Source organism: Ranitomeya imitator, chromosome 4 (assembly GCF_032444005.1).
Source record: "Ranitomeya imitator isolate aRanImi1 chromosome 4, aRanImi1.pri, whole genome shotgun sequence".
NCBI lineage: Eukaryota > Metazoa > Chordata > Amphibia > Anura > Dendrobatidae > Ranitomeya > Ranitomeya imitator.
The window spans coordinates 311569067-311592621 of record NC_091285.1 but is presented as its reverse complement, the minus strand read 5'-3'; the positions used below and the strand labels follow the sequence as shown (position 1 = coordinate 311592621).

The 23555-nt window shown below is 39.2% G+C and overlaps 1 protein-coding gene across 2 annotated transcripts in view; it reads right to left on the bottom strand.

Annotated features, from left to right (window-relative positions):
• Positions 1-243: 243 nt before the first annotated feature.
• Positions 244-23555, bottom strand: part of CAV1 (caveolin 1) — a 94405-nt gene continuing 71093 nt past the window's right edge. For both annotated transcript variants that reach the window (XM_069764842.1, XM_069764841.1), the window contains exon 3: positions 244-2255. In XM_069764842.1, coding sequence (XP_069620943.1) covers positions 1914-2255 — 342 coding nt within the window. In that variant the 3' untranslated portion in view covers positions 244-1913. The remainder of the gene's footprint in view (positions 2256-23555) is intronic.

Sequence of the window (23555 nt, the reverse complement as noted above, 5' to 3'; positions counted from 1 at the left end):
TGAATAGTCATAATGAGAATTAATATAGGTTATTATTCACTTCAATTGTTCTTTACTGTCAACATATTATAATATCAATCAGTAGTATTACTTTTTAGAATGTTAAGTGCAAGATACATGATGTTGCTGTAATGCATTTCTTGTCTAACGTGTAATTTTACCTGGTATTTTGCTGATATACTAGAGTGCATCGTTTACTTTTATTCTTCTTGCATCACTCAATAAACATGATTTAAACAAAAGTGAAGATGAGTTTTTATTTTGCGCAAGATTAACGAACAGCTATTTTCAAGAATTTGGTGCAAAATCATTGGAACGAATTCCACAAGATAATAAAAGAAACATGACTTAAAAAGAAACTGAAAATCATGAATAGGGGGTCAACGGGTTCTGTCCTTATAATGTTGTTTGTAAGTTTTATTTTGTAGAAACTAATAGCCAACAAAATGAAAAGAAAAGATAACAAGAATTTCTTTTAATGTGTAAAGTTCACATAGTCTTTAGAATCAGCTGAAATAAAAGCAGCATACACCATAAAAAAGGCACTTTAATTCACTTTATCTGTAATATATATAGTATAAGAGTAGTACAACACACACATAACTGTTCCTAGTAGTAAGTCTTCAGTAGACAGATAAGGCACAATATTCCTCTTTCGGTGTATTAATAAAGGAAGCGCTTGGACTTGCTCTTTTTTACATATATCTACACTTACAGATGTATTTTACCCAGTTATGTGAATACATTTGTTTTACGTATATTATATTATTTAATGTTAATTTCACTTTATAATTCCAAATATGTGTTAAAATAGTAGGACATGTTACTGTATTGAATGTATCAATGAATTAACACAAATGACACGTCAGGAGGGTCCACCATTGGGTTGATACATCAAGCCCAGTAGATGGTATATTATGGTTAGTACTACTATATATCAGGCAGACGCAGGCTTTAATTTGCAGCAGCTATTACATAAATATTCTGCACCATGAAATCATTTTTCAGGTTAGATTTTACAGTGTATGATGGTCATAGCAAAATATACATTATTAGAAGTGGCATAGAATCTCACAATACAAAGTACATAGTAAGTAGCTATCCCAGGAAAAGACAGGTCGGGCAGTGCACGGATTGAAGAAGGAAAACTTTTTCATATATTTTGTTTTTAAAGCATATACTACATATTATCAGGTGATGTCATAGACGACCAAAATCATTGTCATTCACTATATAGCACACGTATGTTTTACAATATGTTAGATATCTCATATTGTATTTTTATTATGAAGCAGGAATTGTGTTTGTTAGCTTTGTTTCACATAGGCATCACAGGAGTGCTGTTAATCATTCTTATTAACATGTCAGTTATCCATTTTTTTCGGTGACACTGATAGATCGGTCACATAAAACCATGGAAGAATATTTTATTTAGTTAATATGGCCTTGAGCCAGCTCTTCTTTACAAAATTGCAACTCTAAACTAGGCACAGAAATCATAAAAATGGAGTATACTGAAATCAATAGCAAAATATAGTTATTTACATGTGTTGCCATTTATTGCTTTACTTTTTCCAAAATAGCCTCAATGAAAAATCTACTAGTGTTACTCATCAATACTGCAGAATATTGTTACCAAATAATACTTTTACCATCAGACAAACTCTTTTGTAACATTTTCATGATTTAACATGTAAGCATATCATATAATATGTGTATAAAAGAAAACACTGCGCCAACAAAGAGACTCATGGACGCTAACACCTTCTTTAGACAAAATTCTTCTGTATAGGTAGAAACTCGCCCAAGAGGACACGTTTTAGTGACTTTTTGATTTTATGACAGTGCTCATAAAATATTGATTTTAAAACTTACACATAAATTCTGACTATCTGCACTTTGTTGAGAGTCACTTATATTTCTTTGCGTAAAGAAATTTGAATAAAGCTGAACATCTTTCCTATGGCTTCAAACAGTGGGTCAAAGAACGTGTGGATGCAGATGGAGTAGATTCGGCTGATGCATTGAATTTCGATCATGTAACTTTTTATGCATGGCACAACAGCCCAGATATGCAGGAATGACAGAATTGCAAAGTAAATGCCCCAGATTAGCGCCAATGGAATGCCCAAGATTGCAGACAGCAAGCGGTAAAACCAGTATTTCGTCACAGTGAAGGTGGTGAAGCTTGCCTTCCAGATGCCATCAAAACTGTGTGTTCCCTCAGGTTCAGCAATCACATCTTCAAAATCAATCTAAATAATGAAAAAATAAAGTGTTAAATACTGAATGCAATAAATAATTACAGTATTATGGCTTTCCAACAAATAATACTTTAATTTATGTTTTCTGCATGTTGAATTTATCCAATGCTTTCCATGCATTCCAAAAATAAAGCAACTTTACAAATAGTATTACCCAAACGTTTGCCACCATTTTGTGTCTACAGCTCTCATAAAGGGCTAAGGCCCAAATTACAATTTGTGAGTCACAGGTCATAATAAATGGCATATAATGACATCAATAACAAAATATAGGTATTTACTTTTGTTGCTCTTTTTGCTATTGCTTTACTTTTTTTTATCTTGTGGTATTCTCTGTCATTTTTGGCTCCAGTTTCTTAAAAATGGCACAAACAATTTCTATATTTTGAGCAGTGTCATAAAATGTTATTTTAGCTGTCTTTAACCATTTGAGAAAAACTTGCACGTTTTGTAAATTGACTGAAAAATTGCTTGATAATTCCTGATTTACATAAAATCACTCCAGGAGGAGACAGGAGTACATTTTTGACAAATTTTGCAACTTTTCAAAAACTCATAAATAATCAATCAGGCAAAAACATCTGGAAACCCTAAACCCCACCTACAATGGTGGACTAAAAACAAACAAACCAGGCAAACAGATATAAAATCCAAAAAGACAGAAATGGAAATTTAAAAAAAAGGTGCAAATGGTATAAACAAAGAAAGGTACAAAACACCAAAAGTTTGATGAAAAAAATGTGCATATGCAATAATGAGTTTGGCCCCATGTGTCTTGATGGTTCCATTTTACCGAGCTTCATCTGCCTCTTTCCAATATATAGTAGAATAGAGGGCAGATAGAAGGAAGTAATGCATGGCTGTAGGATCGGACTACACATCGAATTTGTGTTTAGTCTTTATTGCAAAGTCACAAAGACCTGTCCAGGACCAGTGTAACCAACATGATGGATAAAATCTAAACAACCAAAACCCCTATTGAGTTAAACAGCTGTTGCACATTGTTATTACTTTGCTTAAAGTCCACAAATTTATAAAAAAATATTCCCGATTGATTTATAAACTACCCTATAGTAATCAGAACATTTCCATTTTCCATCAGAACTCTTAGTACAAGGTGTGGACATACCGAAATAAGCTTCCAATATTTATGTTATCATGTCTCCTAAAGTTACCTTTTCTTCTATCCCACTTGATTCTAAGGTAAGATTACAATGACACTGGCTTAGATGACATAGACTTATAGACGTAAGAACCTCAATTCTCCCATGATAGTCAATATCTGATGAAAGGGTTTGGGGCCATCCGGCAAAAATAACATATTTTGTTCCGATGAGAGTGTCTACATCGTGGTAATGAAAGAGCAAATATATTTAGTCTTCAACATCAGCTATAAATGTCTTATAGTTATGTAATTTTAATTTCTCTAGAAAATATGTTAATGTGAAAGTTTGGTCCCAGCACCAGAAACACAAAGTAACATTTGGTTTTATCTTGACAGATGAGTAAATACAATATCCGTTGATAAAGTTAACACATACAAACTGGTCAGACTGAGTTCACATTTTTTCTCTAGTGAGAACTATTTCAAAGGTTACAGAATTGCCTATCAAATTATACAGCTAGAAAAATCATTAAATTCGTATTGCCATAATAATCTGCAAAGTTAGTTTCATCTGATATTAAATAAGTAAATCTATATCGCAAATAAAATTGCAAATAAGCCGCTGCTACACATGGGAACTAGCAAATGACTTTCCATCCAATTTTTTAGCTACATCTCTGATGGACCGCTCCAGAATTTACATATATATTTTCCTCCCATCAAATCCTTAGTTTGATAATATTTTTCATGATGAATTACAGAAATGAGTATCCCTCAGTTAGTTAACGAAGATGGTCTAAGGGCCTCACCTCAATCAGCGGAGGTAGTAAGTCATATGTAATCAGAATAAGACGACACATTTTGCCCATCAGCAATGCAAGGGATCTTAGTAAAATTATTTAAGTTTGATGGAGAAATGGAACAGTATAAAACAAGCTGCTATAATGGTTAAGGAAGCTGTCATTTCCTCGGAATGACATCAAAGGGAATCTTAGATGAATTATTTCTCAGAATTGCTACTGATGTTTTATTAGTATGAAAGTTTTACATTTTTCAATTTATTAAAAAAAAAAAATCCTAATAACATTCAGACATGTCGGGCCATCCGAAAATGTCATCTGCATTTTAATATCCACTTAATGGAGCGGAGTAAGTCAATTCCAAAAATAAATAAATAAAAACTTATATTTACTTTAGTAGTAATTTACAAATTATTCAGTCAGCCCATCTGTGCCGAATATTTAATCACTATATGCCAGTTGTAAAAATTAGTTAAGGTTGAAGGTAAGGCAATTTTTGGGGGATTATGCAAGGTTGGCAATCAAATACAGTTACTCAAAAGACCACTTGAAACCTCATCTTATGAGTGATTATTTACTATATTCATAGAAAAGAATAAGAGCTAGTCTGCAGTACCCAGTAATAGTTACTTAACAGTGTACTAAGCAGTGCTATTCCACTCAATCAATGGGGGTGCTAAGTGTTGGACCCCAATTGACCTTAAATTGATGACCTACCCTAAAAATAAGTCAATATAAAAGTAGTAGTTAACCCCTTTAATGAATGATGCCTACACTGATCGCATTTGAGATGACATTGGGGATTCTCTGTAAAGACACCCTATGCTGAAAGCTTAGTTTAAATATTCGATTTTTAGATATACAGCACTGTGCAAAAATTTATGCAGACGTGTAAAGCAAGAATGCTTTCAAAAGTAGAATTGCCAATAGTTATCTTTATCAATCAACAAAATGCAAATTGAAAGAACAATTCAGAAACCTAAAACACATAAATATTTGGTGTGTCTGCACTCTACCTTCAAAGTAGCATCAATTCTTCTAAATACACTTGCACATAGGATTTGAAGGAACTTGGCATGGAGGTAGTGCTAAACAGCCAGGCAAAAACTTTTCCATTATGCATTACCTTCAGGGTAGCATTGGATTAGCTCCAAATTTATTCTGCAGAAGAACAACAACCACATGCATACAGCCAACATAACTGAGAACTATATTCAGGGTAAAGAACAATGATTCCCGGAAGTGATGATATGGACTCCACAGGGCCATGACCTCAACATTAATAAATCTGTGTGGGATTGCATGAGGAGACAGAAGGCGCTAGCCTACGTCCACAAAAGATCTGTGGTCAGTTCTCCAAGATGTTGGGAGCAACCTCCCTGCAGAGTTCCTTCAAAAACTGTGTACAAATGTAACTGGAAAAGGTGATACTTTGATGCTGTTTTGAAAGAATAGGGCCATCACACCAAATATTGATTTGAGTTAGATTTCTCTTCTCTGGATTCCTATTAAACTTTAAGTAGAAAGGTAAAACTTAATTTTTTCAAGGCTATATATAAAGAGGTTTTAAAGACCCTAATAGGCCAAAAGAAGGCAATGTGACAAGGTAAGAACCTGTTTTCAGTCATTATACCTGGCACCCGTCCAGTGATTCCCCCCTGGTTTTTCTTTATTTGGTTGCAGTGAAGATGTACCATTTACACATGTAACGACTGTCGCCAATCACCGGCCTCAGCTGGCTAGTGGCATAAAGCATTTAGGGGAGGAAATTGTTGTAGTTGTTGCAGAACACCAGCACCAAGTAAAAAAGGATTATTGGAGAGAAACAGAGTGGTGGCACTGGTATAGAGGCGATAAGTAGGCAAGTATTGGTTCTTTGGCATTTAGCTAAACTAATTTATGATTTTGGAATACCCTTTGAAGCGTTGTACAGCACTTATGTTTTGTCTTAAATCCCTTCTGGAAAGAGTGATAAGAAATATGTCTGCTTAACAGAAAATTAATACATAAGATGTTTATTTTTCATTGACATTCTGCTGTCATAGCTCAATTCAATGTTCCCTAGTACACACATGACTGAGATAATAGCTATGGTACTACATGCATACACATGGGATACTGATATTTACCTTCTGCAGATACACTTCCCAAAGCCAATAACTAGCAGTGCACAATAGTGCTGTAGTGTGCCTGTCTATACATGTTCACATCCATTATCACTGGGACACTGGGAACGCTGATCTGTTATTACAGGGGAAATCTAGTCAAAATATTCTTCAGATGTCATAGATTGCTATGAAGATGAGATTTGTGAAGTCTATGATCTCAGACCACCACTGTTTTCTAGAATAAAGACTTTTACAAAGAACTAACAGACTTAATACACAGTAAAGAGCAGGAGGATCTTACCAGATTGACATATAGTTACCGTATGTAAAAAAAAAGATTTAATATCACCTGTAAATTATTAATGCTATTTCTATGTTTAGGAGTCCAACGGGAGGTCCTAGTCTGTGCCTAATAGCCTCTGATGTATAACTGTCCATACAGACAAAAGTCAATAGCTAAGTTAGAGCACACACTGGACCCCTAAACGTAGAAAGTATGGATATAAATGTATAAATTACAGGTAATATTAAATCCTTTCCCACAAAACTATACATCAATGTACCAGCTACTCCTATCCTATAACATGCTGTGAGAGGTTCTTTTAAGGACTGGGATAACAATCCATAGACCCCAGGAATTTTTTGTTATACAGTCCTGATACGTTACACAACTGTGTAAACTAAACATTTCTGTCCTTGTGATTATACATATTAGCGAACATGACAACCCATACCCAGGAATTGTCTGAATCTGTGCAGCAAGGGATAAGGAAACAGAAGAAGACTTAGACAAAGTAATAACGGGAGCTGTTTGTTTGTCTTTTTTAAACAATTGCTGGCTGATGATGAAAGAAACTGTAAAGCTATGGCCCCTGTAACCAATGACTTCCTCCGTTTTTGTTTAGATGTGCGCAAATGAGAGCTTTGTTGTTTCCTCCATATCTCATTTTCATTTTATTGTAAGCAGACATTAAAAAGAATTGGCAATGACCATCCTTCCTTCACATAAATTACTCAGCTGGATGCATAGTTTATTAGAAAATACCAAGTAACTTCTTAGAGATGTTTCTCCTCATGTAAGCCATTGACAGCAATAATTCTCCATATATACACTTCTCAAAAAAATAAAGGGAACACTAAAATACCATATCCTAGATGTCATTGAACGAAATATTTCAGTTGCAAATCTTTATTCATTACGCAGCGGAATGTGTTGAGAACAATAAAACATAAAAATGATCAAAATGAATATCCCATGGAGGTCTGGATTTGGAATGATACTGCAAATCAAAGTGGTAAATCAAATTATATGCTAACCCAACTTCAGTGGAAATGCCTCAAGACAAGGCAATGATGTTCAGTTGTGTGGCCTCCACGTGCCTGTATGACCTCCCTACAGCACCTGGGCATGCTCCTGATGAGGCAGCAGATGGTCTCCTGAGGGATCTCCACCCAGACCTGGACTAAACCATCCGCCAAATCCTGGACAGTCTGTGGTGCAACGTGACGTTGGTGGATGGTGCGAGACATGATGTCCCAGATGTGTTCAATTGGATTCAGGTCTGGGGAATGAGCAGGCCAGTCCATAGCTTCAATGCCTTCATCTTGCAGGAACTGCTGACACACTCCAGCCACATGAAGTCTGACATCGTCCTGCATTAGGAGGAACCCAGGGCCAACCACACCTGGGTTCCTCCTAATGCAGGACAATGCCAAACTTCATGTGGCTGGAGTGCACCGTAACGCTGCACCAGACTGCTTTAGTTCAGATCTGGTTGGAGATCCCTCAGGAGACCATCCGCCACCTCATCAGGAGCATGTCCAGGCATTGTAGGGAGATCATACAGGCACGTGGAGGCCACACACACCTCTGAGCATAATTTCCATGTCTTGTGGCATTTCCACTGAAGTTGGATCAGCCTTTATCTTCATTTTCCACTTTGATTTTGAGCATTATTCCAACTACAGACCTCTGTGGGATATTAGTTGTGATTTACGTTGATCATTTTTAGGTTTTATTGTTCTCAACACATTCCTCTATGTAATGAATAAAGATTTACAACTGGAATATTTCATTCAGTGATATCTAGGATGTGGGATATTAGTGTTCCCTTCATTTTTTTGAGCAGTGTATATACATATATATACGTATATGTATCGGCTATCACATGCATACAATGTGATGTACAATCCTTTTTAAGTGTTTTAAGATTTTATCAATTTCTAGTCTACAAGAGCTTACAGCGAAGAGCAAAAGGGTAAAAATGATTTGAACTTTTCACTTCCAGGCTCCATATCTCACCATCCACTTCTGCTTTGAACTTGAGCTGCTATCATTTTATAAACAATCATCTTGGCTATCTCATACATAAATTTGAATTGCAACTATTTAGCATATGATTAGTTATGCAGATTCTTATTATGCCGCTGCATTGTTACTGTTTTGCTTCTAAAGATCTAAATTTTTAATTTTATTTTGTCAGTAAAGCCACCTTTGGCTTTCAACACTGCCTGTATCCTTCTGTGTATGCTCTCGATCAGATTCAAACAGGTATCAACCAAAATTTGATCTCGGGTCTCTGCTACACCTTACCAAAGTTGGTGCATACTAGTCGACTCACTTTGGTATGTATACAGTTTTTTCTGTAATTTCCCTCACAAGTGTTTGGGTTTAGGTCTAGGGACTGTGGAGGCTGTTATGATACGGTGGTCTAGGAGCAACATGGAACGAGCTCTGAAGGAAGTGGTAACTGTACTGACCGCAGTCCCTAAGCTCAACACAACACTAGAAGTAGCCGTGGGATGCTCCTAACTCTCCCTATGCACCTCGTCACAGCCTAAGAGCTAACTACCCCTAAAGATAGAAGCAGGAAAGCTATCTTGCCTCAGAGAAAATCCCCAAAGGATAGATTAGCCCCCCACAAATAATGACTGTGAGTGGAGAGGGAAAAGACATACACAGAATGAAACCAGGATGAGCACAGGAGGCCAGTCTAGCTAAATAGATAGGTCAGGATGGAATACTGTGCGGTCAGTATAAAACACTACAAAAAATCCACGGAGTTTACAAAAAATCTCCACACCTGACTAAAGGTATGGAGGGTAAATCTGCTTCCCAGAGCTTCCAGCAAGACAGAATTATTTCATACTGATAAGCTGGACAAACATAGAAAGCACAGAATGGATAAGTCCACAATCTATGGACAGAAAAGAGTAAGCAAAAACTTAGCTTTGCTGAACTGGTCAGGATAACAGGGAAATCCAAAGAGATGTGAATCCAACCAGGAACCATTTACAAGTGGCACTGGCTGAAGGAAAAAGCCAGGCCTAAATAGCCGAGCAGAAGAGACGATAAGTGGAGGCAGCTGAAGACAGCTAACTCCAAGGAGCAGCCATACCACTTGAAACCACAAGAGGGAGCCCAAGAGCAGAACTCACAAAAGTGCCACTTACAACCACCGGAGGGAGCCCAAGAGCGGAATTCACAACAGGGGGCTATTCCAGCACCTCTAATTCATTGTCATTGACCTATTTCTTTGGCAGTATCAATGCATGCTTCATGTTGTTCTCCTGTTGGAACACTATATCGCCCTTTTCATGCAAAGAGAATTTGAGTGTATGAATTAACTCATCTTGTAGGAAACTCACATAAATCATTGAGATCACCACCGATCCTGGTCAAGTATCCAAAACCTTTGGCTGTGAAACAACCCCATATCATCAGACTTCCTCCACAAAACTTGACATTTCCTTCAATTTCTCAATCCTCTAGCCCTTTTTTCCCTTGTTTTTTAGACCCATTTTCACCTATGAGAGCCTAATCTTTTGACTTTTGTGTCATCGCTCCAAATCACCAGCTTCAAATCTTTAAATGTCAACTTTTCATACTTGTTTGCAAACTCGAACCAATGCTTCTTATGACAATTTTGAAGTTCAGGCTTCCTTTTTTCGGCCACCATTCCACGCTTGTGTAACATGCATCGCACAGTGCTTGCATAGTCCTCTATGATCTCAGTATTATGAAGCATATGAACCACCTCCATGGCCATGTTTGTCGTGCAAGAACTGATAGACCTTGGGATGAGCCAACTTGTTGACTCCGATATTTTGCCTGAATGTCCACCTTTTGGCTTCTGAATGGATGGACGGACTTCATTTGATATTCTTCCAACTCTGATGGCGATCACATAATGCAGTTTGGCACGTTTTTGGGCCAATAGACCTCTATCGATGAGCTGGATGATGCTGTTTCTCTTTTCTTGGGAAATTTTCTTCATGGCTGTTACTCGATTCAAACCAATGACCTTTCACTTGGGAATCAACCTAATAATACAATGAGCTATTAGGGAATGTGAGAACAGGTTGTAATTTGTGGTACACAGGAAGAAAAATATTTTTCCACAACCAGGAGCAAAACAGTAACAATGCAGCGACATTTCAAGAATCTGCATAACTAATCATATGCTAAATAACTGCAAGTCAAATTTATGTATGAGATAGCCAAGATGACTGTCTATTAAAAATGACGGCAGTTTCACGATCAAAGCAATAGTGGATGGTGAGATATGGAGTCTGGAAGTCAAAAGTTCAAAACATTGTTACCCTTTTTACTGTTCACTGTACAATGGTTACCCTCATTGGATGATGGTTCTGCTCTGCTTTCTTCTGAGTAAATATGAGTAGAAATATGTTGAACCAAGGTTATATTTACATTTGGAGAAGAACTACAATGACCCAAAAATGCAACATGCTGATACATGTGGGTTTGGTGAGATTAGCCTTGTCTTTTTTTTTTACGCAAGTATTTGTTGGAAATGATTCTGTGTAAAATTGTGACTGCAGCAGTGCATGCATAAGACACAGTTCTTGAATGCGGTTTTCATGGCATTTTCTCATTTGAAATACATGATGTACACAGCATCAAAAGTGTGTGTATGTGTGCGTGGTGGTGGGGAGAGACATAGAGATACTATTAATGGGCATATCAACGCATCAGTATTTATATTTTTAATTATTTTGTACAGTTTATGGTGCTACACTGGTTCCAGAGTGTGGAAAGTATTTCCCAGCATGGCACATGATGGGGAATATAACCCAAGCTACAGAAAATGACTTTTGCCATTGTTTACTGTAATAAACGAGAAGTGGCTGAGAACATTTATTAAATAAGTCGCAGGCTGAGTTAAAAAAAGATGCTTAAGTGCAGAAAAGGGCAATACCCCTTTATACATGATTTGTTTTTGGTTTTTTTTTGCTAAATTCAATTTTTTTTTACCTTTTAATAGACTTTCAATTATTACCTTCATTTGGATTATTATTGTTTATTATTTTTTATGTGAAGATAAAAAAACACCTTTTCATCTGGAACAAACTGAGAGGTAGCCACCATTTTTTTCTGGTAGCACAGTGTGGCCAACTGGACAATTGCTCAGACACATAAAAGTGAACAGCTGCTCAACTTTCGTTATAAATGTGAGACATGTAGATCGGGAGAGCAGACTGTCAGTCATTACATGTCTCACACTATCACCTTAAAATAAGCTCTGGAGGCAGATTCTCAGGGACATCTTTACAACACACACATAGAAGAAAAAAAAGTGGATTTCTCTGAAATAAGACATCGGATCGCAGATCTCAAAGTATAATTTTATTCAGCATCCTATGACCTACGTCCCCATTTAGATGGTTCGGGAGGGCTGATTCTACTGACAGGATTCCTTATAAAGGGTATTAATGGCAACATTCTGACAATGTACTCTGTATTTGATTCAACAATATTGCATATTATGGAAATATTAATAATAAGAGAAGACTTCTATTGATGACATCCGGAAGCTGTGCTCTAGTGAAATATTTCTTGTGTGTGTTTCATACGTTTTCATCTGGCCGTGGATCTGTTTCCAAACATGCGTTACAGTCAGTGCCACGTCCTTTCATGTGCATTCCTTCACAGGAGCTAATGACAAGTGACAGATTATCTCTTAGTCTTAATGTGACTCCATCTGGTCTGCAAGCGGCACAGAACACCAGTAGAACTCTACCCTTCCCATAGTCACAGCTCAGAAAGGACTCTTCCATCCAACATTACGTCCCACTCACAGATCTGGCCTGAGTCCTTAAAATAGATGGCGGGGCCTGGGAAAACTGTCAAAACACCTTAGCATCACGTTCAAATGTATTCAGTCCCGTACATCATAAATATTGTTTTACAAGAGCAGAAGAAATGATATATGCGTGTTTATATTACTTCTCATCTGCTTTATCTTGGTTTAGTCTTACAGCTCAGTACGTGGCAGATTAAAAGCCATCCGAAGTCTTCTCGTAGATTTCAAGGTTTGATGTAGATGTCATATTACGCAAACATTCAAATAGGAACTGGATCAGAATTAATATGGAACAAAATCTTTCACTCCAAACTAGGGCAAAGTTTATGCCATCCATCCACAGCGCTGTCATCCGGTGTACATAAAGCAGAGCTCTTGCTTATGACAACTAAATATTAGGATGTAGATGGCCACTAGTTTATTGTACGTCAAGTCCCTCAACTCACGTGCGTTTGTCCTCCGCAATTCATTACTGTCATACAAGTCTCAGGAAATTATGGAAATCAAGATAATCATAAACATAATCTACATGGCTGATGTTATGTAGGCATGCCCCCAACTGTACGTGGTAATGAAAATCATCCATTATACTGCAGCCAGTGTTCTTGTATTCATTTTTTATATTTTGGCTAAAACAGACTTTCCCCATTGGGGCTCACAATCTACACTTTTGTCTTTGGAATTTGGACGGAAACTGGAGGAAATCGACACAAACATGTGGAGAACGTACAAACTCCTTGCAGATGTGGACCTTGGTGGGACTTGAACCCAGGACTCCAGCAAGGCACCGGTGCTAATCACTGACCCAACATGTTGCCCATCTACAGAATATTCCATGACTGTATGATGAACGGGGTCCCACCTCTGGGGGCCTACCTCATGCCAGTTTGAATGGAGGGAGACATTTATGTAAAAAATGTGTGAAATTGGAAATATTCTAAGCTGTTATTTCTGGTGATTTTCGTCTTGGGTGATTTAGGAAGGGGAAAAAATAATTAACGGAAAAATCCACCATGAACAATCCATTTTCCTTGGAGTACGGACATCTGAGAGAACCCTCTCCCAACAAATACATTTAAGCTTAGCTGTGGATTTAGGAGAAAAAAAAAAGACAGCAAGGTCTACTGAGAAAAAGAAAAGAAAGTCATCCATTAGATTTCGAAATTTGATAGACAGGGCCTAAAATGTTCCGGAATCACAGTTGTTCTGCCTTCAGTGGTGATTACATTTTATTTCTTGACTTTTTAAAAATTATCCTCAATTAGGCAATAGCTGATTATAAATGATCTTTTTCTCATTACATAAAAATCAACTCATGGATTTTATGAGTACTGGTCAAAAGCAAAGGTTTTACTTGGAAGTAGCACTTAAAGACTGATGTATAAATCAATAACACACATGAAAATAAGCAACTTTGTAACAGATATTATCAATGGAATCTGCTTCTTTCTCCTCCAGGACTGATCTTTTATTCTTAAAATTCTCAATTCATAGGTAAAACCTATATTCAGTGAATACAGATTTTCCCATTACTGAGATCGGAGATGACAATCGGTGGTCATAAGATTCTTCGGAGAACTGTAACTGTCATTTCTGGAGAACTTATGTCCATATCTGTCTTCAGCTCCTTACTCCTTATCCCTTTCCATAGAATCTTATGGGCACCAACTGCCATCTCCTGTCTGAAAAATGGGGAAATCTGTCTTCAATGAATACGGATTCTACATATTAACTTTGAATTGAGAGTTGGAGGAGAAATTAACAGATTTCTCTGATATGATATATTACAAAGTTGCTTATTTTCATATGCACTACTGATTTCGGGAATAAAAATTAGGACAGCAGTTACTTTTGAGTAGATGGTTACCCATTGTTCCTATGTGTAATAATTGGTGGGAGGTGAAGTACAATTTTCCAGTATCAACCATATATTAAATATGTATCTGTAAAGTTGTTGATACATTTTTAACATACAGGTAACATAATCTAGCAATCTAAATAGGGCTGCGTTTTTCCAAGCAATTGCGAGTTTACATAATTGGGTATTTACTGTTCTTCCAGATGAAACAATTTACTGTCTGGTTACCTTCTGCTGCTGAAACATTGCCCATGACCTGTAAGTGCCAAATTCACTGCTTATCATCTTCCCTACAGAATGAAACACTTTCACCTTAAGCTGTGATTGGAATGTTCCTCCTTTCAGTTGTAGATTAGAAGTTTATCAGTAGACAAGCGCAGAAGAAAAATTCTTTCAATGTTTTCATAAATAATATTTTCTTAGCAACAATGCGAAACGATAGAAACTATTGCATAATGAAGAAGGTTTGCTGAAATGGATCCGTAAACCAGCAGAGAGTATCAGGTAAGCCGTCTGGAAATAACCAGGACAAGAGATCTCTGAGTCACAAGTATGGCCTTCACAATGAGCCACAGAAATAAAAGGCTGTGGGTTCTTGTAAAGAATAGGGAAACTCTGTAAATATGTCAGTTTGATGATTCGCAGATTGCCAAACGTATGTAACGGAACCATATGTTCACTATTTAGACCAATGGGGACTTCAAACATGGATCCCCATTTTAGCCTCTGTACTCTTAAAATAGTTAACTGTCTAGCGGCAAGGGTCTGAAAGTGGTGAAAAGAAGCTATACTTACCTCACCGATCCTTTCCCTCCTGTTCCAGTGCTTACTGGTTACTTTTAGTTCCATGTTTACAAACAGGAAGTGTCCGGAAACATCCACTCAGCCAATCACTAGCCACATTGGCGAACAACCTCTGTCAGTGATTGGCTGAGAGATTTTCTGTCATTTGCTGCCTGTCAAAATGGGAGATATAAGACTCCTTTAAGAATTAGAACAGGAGTCATGAGGGGGTCAAAGGAGTTATCCAGGACTATTATATTTTTTCTACTATAAGCCTAAAAACTAACAGGCAGGTAGCTGCTAAGAGAGGGAACTACCTGCCTGTTCTACCCGGCGGTCACCAACCTCTAATGCAGGCGAGTCAGCCTCTCAATGTCAAGAGACCAGCTCTTCTTCTGGACTTCTCTGTCAATGGAGCATGACTGCCAATCTAATTTTGATTCACAGACGGCTCCCCGCTCCCTAACTGCAGGGAGCCAGTTGTCAATCAGTACGATGTCGACAGTCAAGTCCTGGCAACAAAGCAGAGCGGAAGATAAGCCACTGTTCTGTTGACAACTGCGAAAGCCGCTGAATCCTTCTGGTCTGTAAGTGCTCTGAGCCAGCAGAGATTATCGCCAGTCACAACAGGCAGAGAGTAAGCAAGTACCTGGCTGTTAGTTCTTGGGCCCTTAGTAAAAAAAAATTATATAGTCCTGGATAACCCCTTCAATGAAGTGAATGTTGTTTTTATACTTTTTAAACCACTTTGAGCCTTTTGTTAAAAAATGTTTCCCTACGGTAAAACCTTTTAAAGGGAACCTGTCAGCAGGATTGTGCACAGTAACCACAGACAATGTCAGGTCGGCGCCATTATAATTAAAATGATACTGAATGATCATATGATGATAATTAAAATGGTTGATGAAATCCGTCTTGTTGTTGTTGCTTAATCTTTCTTTTCAGTTTTGAGTTAATGATATGCTCGTGCTCAAGGGCGGCCTGTGGGGGGTCTTCATGTGGTGATCTGAGTAGGTATTCATCTGTATGGCTTCTGACAGATCACTGATACCTTGGTAACCTGCCCCCTAGTTTACAGAATGAATCTTGAAAAAAAAAGTTTGATAGCTGATACTACGCAGGGGCCGGTGGCGCCATCTTGCTAGAGAAAAAAAAAATTGCCTCCACTAAGATGGTGCTGCAGGCGTTTGCGCAGTAGCTGCTATCGGCGATCCCACAGCTGCTACTGCGCAGGCACCAGCGGTGCCATTCTGTTAGAGATAAAAAATTGCCTCCTCCAAGATGGCACTAGTGGTGCTTACACAGTAGCAACTATCGCCGACACCTGCTACTGCACCGGAGCTGGCGGCACCATCTTGGAGGAAGACTTTTTTTCTCTAGCAAGATGGCGCCGCCGGCGCCTGTGCAGTAGCAGCTGTGGGATCGCCGATAGCTGCTACTGCGCAGGCGTGGCTGGCGTAATTTTCAAACTGTTGTTTTAATTTATGGATAACATGAAAGAAAAGGATTACATATACTTTATATGTGCGATCATGCTACAGTGCAGGCGCCACCGCTGGCACCTGTCTGCAGAAGGGGATTTTTTTTTTTTAAATATATTTATACAATATTCATTATGCAAACTAGGGGGCAGGTCACTAAGGGATCAGTGACCTATCAGAAGCCATAGCACGAGCATATCATCAGCTCAAAACTGAAAATAAAGATTACACAACAACTACAAGACAGATTTCATCAACCAAGGTGTCATTGTAATCAGTATAACAGCGCCGACCTGACACTGTCTGTAGGTTACTGTGCACAATCCTGTTGACAGGTTCCCTTTAAACAACACACAAACTGTGTTACTGGTTCAACTAATATACAAACTATCACTTCTCTAGCCCCTTGTTTCACAATTTTGTTTTTAATACCTTTATTAAACCATAGATTAATTTCAGTAATGGATGAATTAAAATGGGTCACACGTCATAGGAAGTGGATCTATGCATTTCAGTGTAGTCAACGATGGGCGATGGGGTGTATTACCTAAATGTATGCTAAAAGGTCCTCCCTAGGCAAACAATATGATGGGCCCATACAACTTTATGGATAAATTCACGTATAAGAAGTATCTCAGCACATGAAGTATGTCTAACACTGATCTTTCTTTAGTAAGTTGTAGCAGGGGATGATCTTTAGTATTTGACACTTTTTACTGCATTACATAAATCCCTTTACATACCCGAACATCTTAACTTACTATCTGATTATTTATTTTATAAGTTTCACTATGCCTTAGAGGGTTTCAGATTTTTGCATGAAGTTAAAAGCTGCAATGTTAGCTCTGTTTCATGTAAAACTTTTTCCACCGAACTGTTTTTCATTACTAAATTTCCATAAACACATTATGCTATTTTCATTTTTTTTTCGCATACTTTCTTTCCTATTGATTCAAGTTCCAACTGAAAACTCCAGTACACTTGCCTGCAGCTGCCTAACAACTGTTTGGGAAAACTCGACTCATATAGATGAAGCTCTGCAGAGAGTTGAAACAAGTAGGTGTAAGTGATCACAGCAAAAAAAATGGAAACTGAGTCATTTTAAAAGAAAACTATGGCTGAAATATAGCTTGACATATATGAAAGAACTTCTACAAGCACACAAGAAAAATTCATTCAAAGCTGTCAAAGCAAGATTGTATGAACAGAACGAGTAACACTAGCCATGTCCATGCTCGAAAGTGGTGCGATTACATTATGCAAGAATTTAAAGGGCTATTTCCATCTTATTTCCTTCCATTATTTGATCCTCTCCATTCATTGACTATGGGATTACCACATATAGCTTTGATACTGTACTCAGCTATCTGGGCAATCCCATAATCAATAAACGGAGTGGTGTGAATTGCTCCCTGATGGACTTCATAGCATCATTCTCAGGATTGGTGGGGTTTCCATTACGGAGACTCATAGCGATCAGCAGATTATCATTTACCTTCTAGTTATAATACCCTTATACAAAGATGGTCTTTATCTAACAAAACACTTCACTTATTTCATTTAATTGCTCTGACTGGGAAGGTTTAAGCCTTAAGAATTAACTGAATTGTGGCCGAACACAATGATTTCGTCAAGACCGGGCAACCAATCTACTATGTGTAGGATTATGATGCAAGCCATCTAAATGTATTCTATAATTTTTATTTAGTACATACAGACAACACAATTTAAGACCATATAAAAGAATGAAACACCAAAGGTAATGAGAAAAATGGGGGATAACTGCCAAAAATCATAATAAGTATCTTGCCAATTATGAAATAGTCTTTGTGTACTAGACAGGATATGGGTAACTCAAACCAGAGGATTGTCATAATAGTAAGGATAATATAAAGATTAATCTAAGAGTAGGTATACTCAGTAACAAACAAGTGAAATATAAATGTGGTAACACATAAAGTGCTCTGTAGTGCTATATACGGTATATATACAGTATATATATATATATATATATATATATCTACTATATAATTGTCTAAGGGTCACTTCCGTCTTTCTGTCTTTCCTTCTTTCTGTCACGGATATTCATTCGCTGATTGGTCTCGGCAGCTGCCTGTCATGCGACGGCCACAGTCCGATTAATCCCTCCCTACTCCCCTGCAGTTTGTGCCCGGCGCCCGCTCCATACTCCCTGCAGTCACCGCTCACGCAGGGTTAATGCCAGCGGTAACGGACCGCCTTATGCGTGACCGCATACAGTAGAAGGTGCGGCCAGGAGAGGAAGCAGCGACAGCCAACGAGGGAGGCAGGTGAGTATTTTCAGAACACCGGGGAGGGGGGGGGGCACAGGGGGTGGGGACATGGACCTTTATTTTATACACGAAAAACCACAAAAAAAATGGATTATTCATATCTTCTTTACAGCAAACGCTGCTGCACAGAAGATATGAATCGCGGCTTCAGCACCATGTGGGGGGGACAGCGCTTACTGTAGCGCTGTCTCCTGCACGGTACACGGACTGCACACGAACACTGACATGTCTCCGTGTTTGGCACACGGAGACACGGTCCGCAAAAAATCAATGACATCTGCACAGATGCATTGATTTTAATGTGTCTACGTGTGTCAGTGGCTCCGGTACGTGAGGAAACTGTCACCTCACGTACCGGAGCCACTGACGTGTGAAACCGGCCTTAGACTAATCTCAGCCAAACCTGTCGATAATGGCGGGGTCAGCTAACCATCTAATGTGTATTTTCCCACTGCGCAATTGATTGTTGGGGGAGTGAAGGATTCTGTATGATTTTGTTGCTGCCAATGCATTTGTTTTTCCTGACATAAGACACCGCCAGAGAAGTCTGACAGCAGCTTTATCATAGGTATCACAGGCACTCATGACTGAGCCAGCGCTCTTGTGTAAGGGAAAGTTGGGCAAAATGACAGATATCCAATGTGTATGGAGAGCTTATGATGTGTGGCTAAATGTTGTGGAAACTGACACGGCCTGCCAATGTAGAAATCATACAATAGCAGAGGGTATAGGGAGCATAAATCAAATGCTAAGTACAGATAAAGAAATATGTTGTTAGAAATATGTCAATATTCTGCAGAATGATTGCGTTAGCTCATGATACTTTCTTTATATTAGGCATACTTATTTCAAAAGTAATGATATGTATCAGATCATAAAAAAACAAAGAAACAACCATAGAATTGTCTGGAAGCATAATCATTTCTCACACTGAGGATCTCAGTGCCACGTAGCTGTGAGCAATTTAAAACTTTTGGGAAAGCGTTCTTCAGTATTGTGGAAAACCTGATTCATGGCATGAGTTGTTTAATTGGGAGCTTTCTAAAAGCAATTATTTCCTATGTTATCCCCTCTGTGATATCATCATGCAGGCATGTTGTTAAGCTAAGCATAGAAAGAAAGCAATAAGCATTCTGCCACTGGATAGAATCAATGGGATTGGTTGATGGCTCCATTCGCGCACACATCTCCAAGTGCATCTTCTGCAACATTTCCAAATAGGCATTTAAAGTTATACAAGTTATACATTGATCAGCATTCAACAAGCTTTATATATAAAAAACATATTTTTTTACCATTGCACACACACACACATCTATATATATAATTGCCTAAGGGTTTTTCCGTCTGTCTGTCTGTCTGTCTGTCTTTCTGTCTGTCCTGGAAATCCCGGCTCTCTGATTGGTCGAGGCCGCCAGGCCTCGACCAATCAGAGACCGGCACAGCATCGACGTAGAAATCCCGCATCTCTGATTGGTCGAGGCCGCCAGGCCTCGACCAATCAGCAACGGGCACAGCGACGATGATGTCATAAAGGACGTAGACATCCCGCGTCTGATTGGTCGAGGCCGCCAGGCCTCGACCAATCAGCAACGGGCACAGCGACGATGATGTCATAAAGGACGTAGACATCTCACGTTTCTGTTTCAGCGACGGGCACAGTATCGATGTAGATGTCATAATGGTTGCCATGGCGACGATGATGTCATAAAGGTTGCCTCGACCAATCAGCGATGTGCACAGTCTGCCGCGAATTCTGGAATCATCATTGTCCATATACTACGGGGACATGCATATTCTAGAATACCCGATGCGTTAGAATCGGGCCACAATCTAGTATATATATATATATATATATATATATATATGTATATATATATATATATATATATATATATATATATCTTAAATAGGCTGATGTTAAGGGAAGGAGAATTCCTAAGAACCCTCATATGTGACTATCAGGGCAGGTGCATATTTGCTGTCCGAGTGCAGTCCGACAATACATTTGCTTATATATTGCCATCATCATCCCTGTCCCCATTGGGGCTCACAACCTAAATTCCCTATCAGTATGTCTTTGGACACTGGATACTTGGATATTCTAAGGGTACCGTCACACTATAACATTTCGATCGCTACGACGGTACGATTCGTGACGTTCCAGCGATATTGTTACGATATCGCTGTGTCTGACACGCAGCAGCGATCAGGGATCCTGCTGAGAATCGTACGTCGTAGCAGATCGTTTAGAACTTTCTTTCATCGCTGGATCTCCCGCTGTCATCGCTAGATCGGTGTGTGTGACACCGATCTAGCGATCTAGCGATGCGATCCAGCGATGCGTTCGCTTGTAACCAGGGTAAACATCGGGTAACTAAGCGCAGGACCGCGCTTAGTTACCCGATGTTTACCCTGGTTACAAGCGTTAAACTAAAAAAAAAAAAACAGCACATACTTACATTCTGGTGTCCGTCAGGTCCCTTGCAGTCTGCTTCCCGCACTCAGTGACTGCCGGCCGTAAAGTGAAAGTGAAAGCACAGCCGCTGTGCTCTGCTGGTTACCCAGGGACCTCGGCATCGTTGGTCGCTGGAGAGCTGTCTGTGTGACAGCTCCCCAGCGACCACACTACGATTTACCTACGATCACGGCCAAGTCATATCGCTGGTCGTGATCGTAGGTAAATCGTATAGTGTGACGGTACCCTAAGGGGAAGGAACAATGAGATAAATGCTAATAATGATACAATTTACCAGAGAGAAATAGTGACCAAATGACACTTGTTACATTGCACTTGTCCCACTCTTTAAAGGAACCTGTCATGCAAAATAAAACGCTATAAATCTGCAGGTTAATACAATTCTGAAGCTGCCCGGCGTCGGCACTGAGAGTCCCACTGCCGAGAGGAATGAACTTTATTCCTCCCGGTAACCTCAGGCTATCAGCAAGCAGTGGCAGTAACCATGCCTCTGGCACTGACTAACAGCCAGCTCTAATGCATTTACAGTATATACGGTATATCAGTTTTGATACAGAATATTGATTACACTTGTTTTTTGTGCCAATGAATTTCAGCTTGGGGCAGTTGGCAGATGTGGAATTTGACAAGAGAACGGCCGAGTGGGAAGCTGACAATACAGAATCCGGGCCCATTGTCCGGGGCACTGGCACGTTTACTTATTTAGCAAATATTTTCCCTCAATGTCACACTTGTGTAACAGCTCACTTGGAAAGAATGCAGCTAATGAACAAGACAATCTGTATAGCTGCTACCATTTGCCTGTAAATTAGAAGAGATGTATCAGTTCCCTGCTAGATACCCGTGTGCTAAGTGACTTTACCTCCACTACTGTCTGCATGGAGGTGCAATACTTGTTAATGACTCAAGGATTTCTCTCTCAGATACTAGTGGTCTGTAAGACCAATGCACACATAGCAGCTTATTTATTTTATTCACTTCTATAGCGCCATTAATTCCACAGCATTTTACAGACATTATCGTTCCTGTCCCCATTGGGGCTCACAATCTAACCTCCCTATCAGTTTGACTTTGCAGTGTGGGAGAAAACTGGAGGAAACCCACATGAACACGTGGAGAACATACGAGCTCCTTGCAGATGTTGTCCTTGGTGGGATTTGAACCCCGGACCCCAGTGCTGCAAGTCTACAGTGCTATGCCATGTATGGCAGCAGTCCTGGAGCTCGTCTAGTGGCATGACGATCCGTGTATGGACCATTACGTCACTGAGGCACCTATAGGAACCTCCAGCGACATAACTGCCCACACATAGACAACTGCAATACACAGACTGACATTCAGCCATGATCCACACGTGGCACCAGTATTGGCTTCCTGCTAAAGAATGCCAGCAGTGCACAGCAACCAACTTCATATGGCTTTAGCGGCTACGCTGGGGATGCCAGCTCATCCCTCTATCATTACGCATGGAGAGCCAAGGGCCACAGTACTATGGAGGCCATGACTAAGCATTACTAATCGTCGTAGACCCATAGAGGATGGACTCAGTGTGGATATACGGTGGGATACACTGCAGCCTTCACAAGAAGTATACATCACGCGTCCTAGTGCCATACAGTATATATCCCATAGCGCAAAATACCTCACTGAGTCTGAAAACACAGAAGAGGTCGAAGAGTATTTTTAAACAACCATCTAAAGTTTATTAATTTATCACATAAAAACCTGTATCAATTCAGAGTAGCATTACCAATGAAGGAACAATGGGAAATAATGAACCAGAGTAAGGCTGGGGTGTAGTATTAAATCCAAATAGCTATTATGCAGAAAAGGAGCTAATGGTAAAGTTTATCATGGCATAAAGCATATATACATATAGCACTTTGCAAGAGTATGAATAATAAGTAGAGAGGTCACATATGCATAAGTAATCCAACAGCCCGGTGTAGGTATCATCAGTAAATGAGTTGGAACCTTAATGCAGTAATCTTATTCTACAAAGTGCTGCAGAGCATACTGTGCAAACTAAGCAGTAAACAAAAAGTGCCTGTGCCCCGCTGTAACTCACATATTAATGGAGTAGATCCTAGCCTGCTGCCCTCACGCGCGTTTCGCCAAAGACACGGCTGTGTCGTTGCCACATTTCTGCCGCCGGCATCCTAAGGAAGGGACCCCGCTCAGGTGCACTCGCCACCGCCACAGCATCGCCACACCTCTGCCGCCATCGGTTCCGCTGCTCCACCACTGCCGCAAACCCCCCC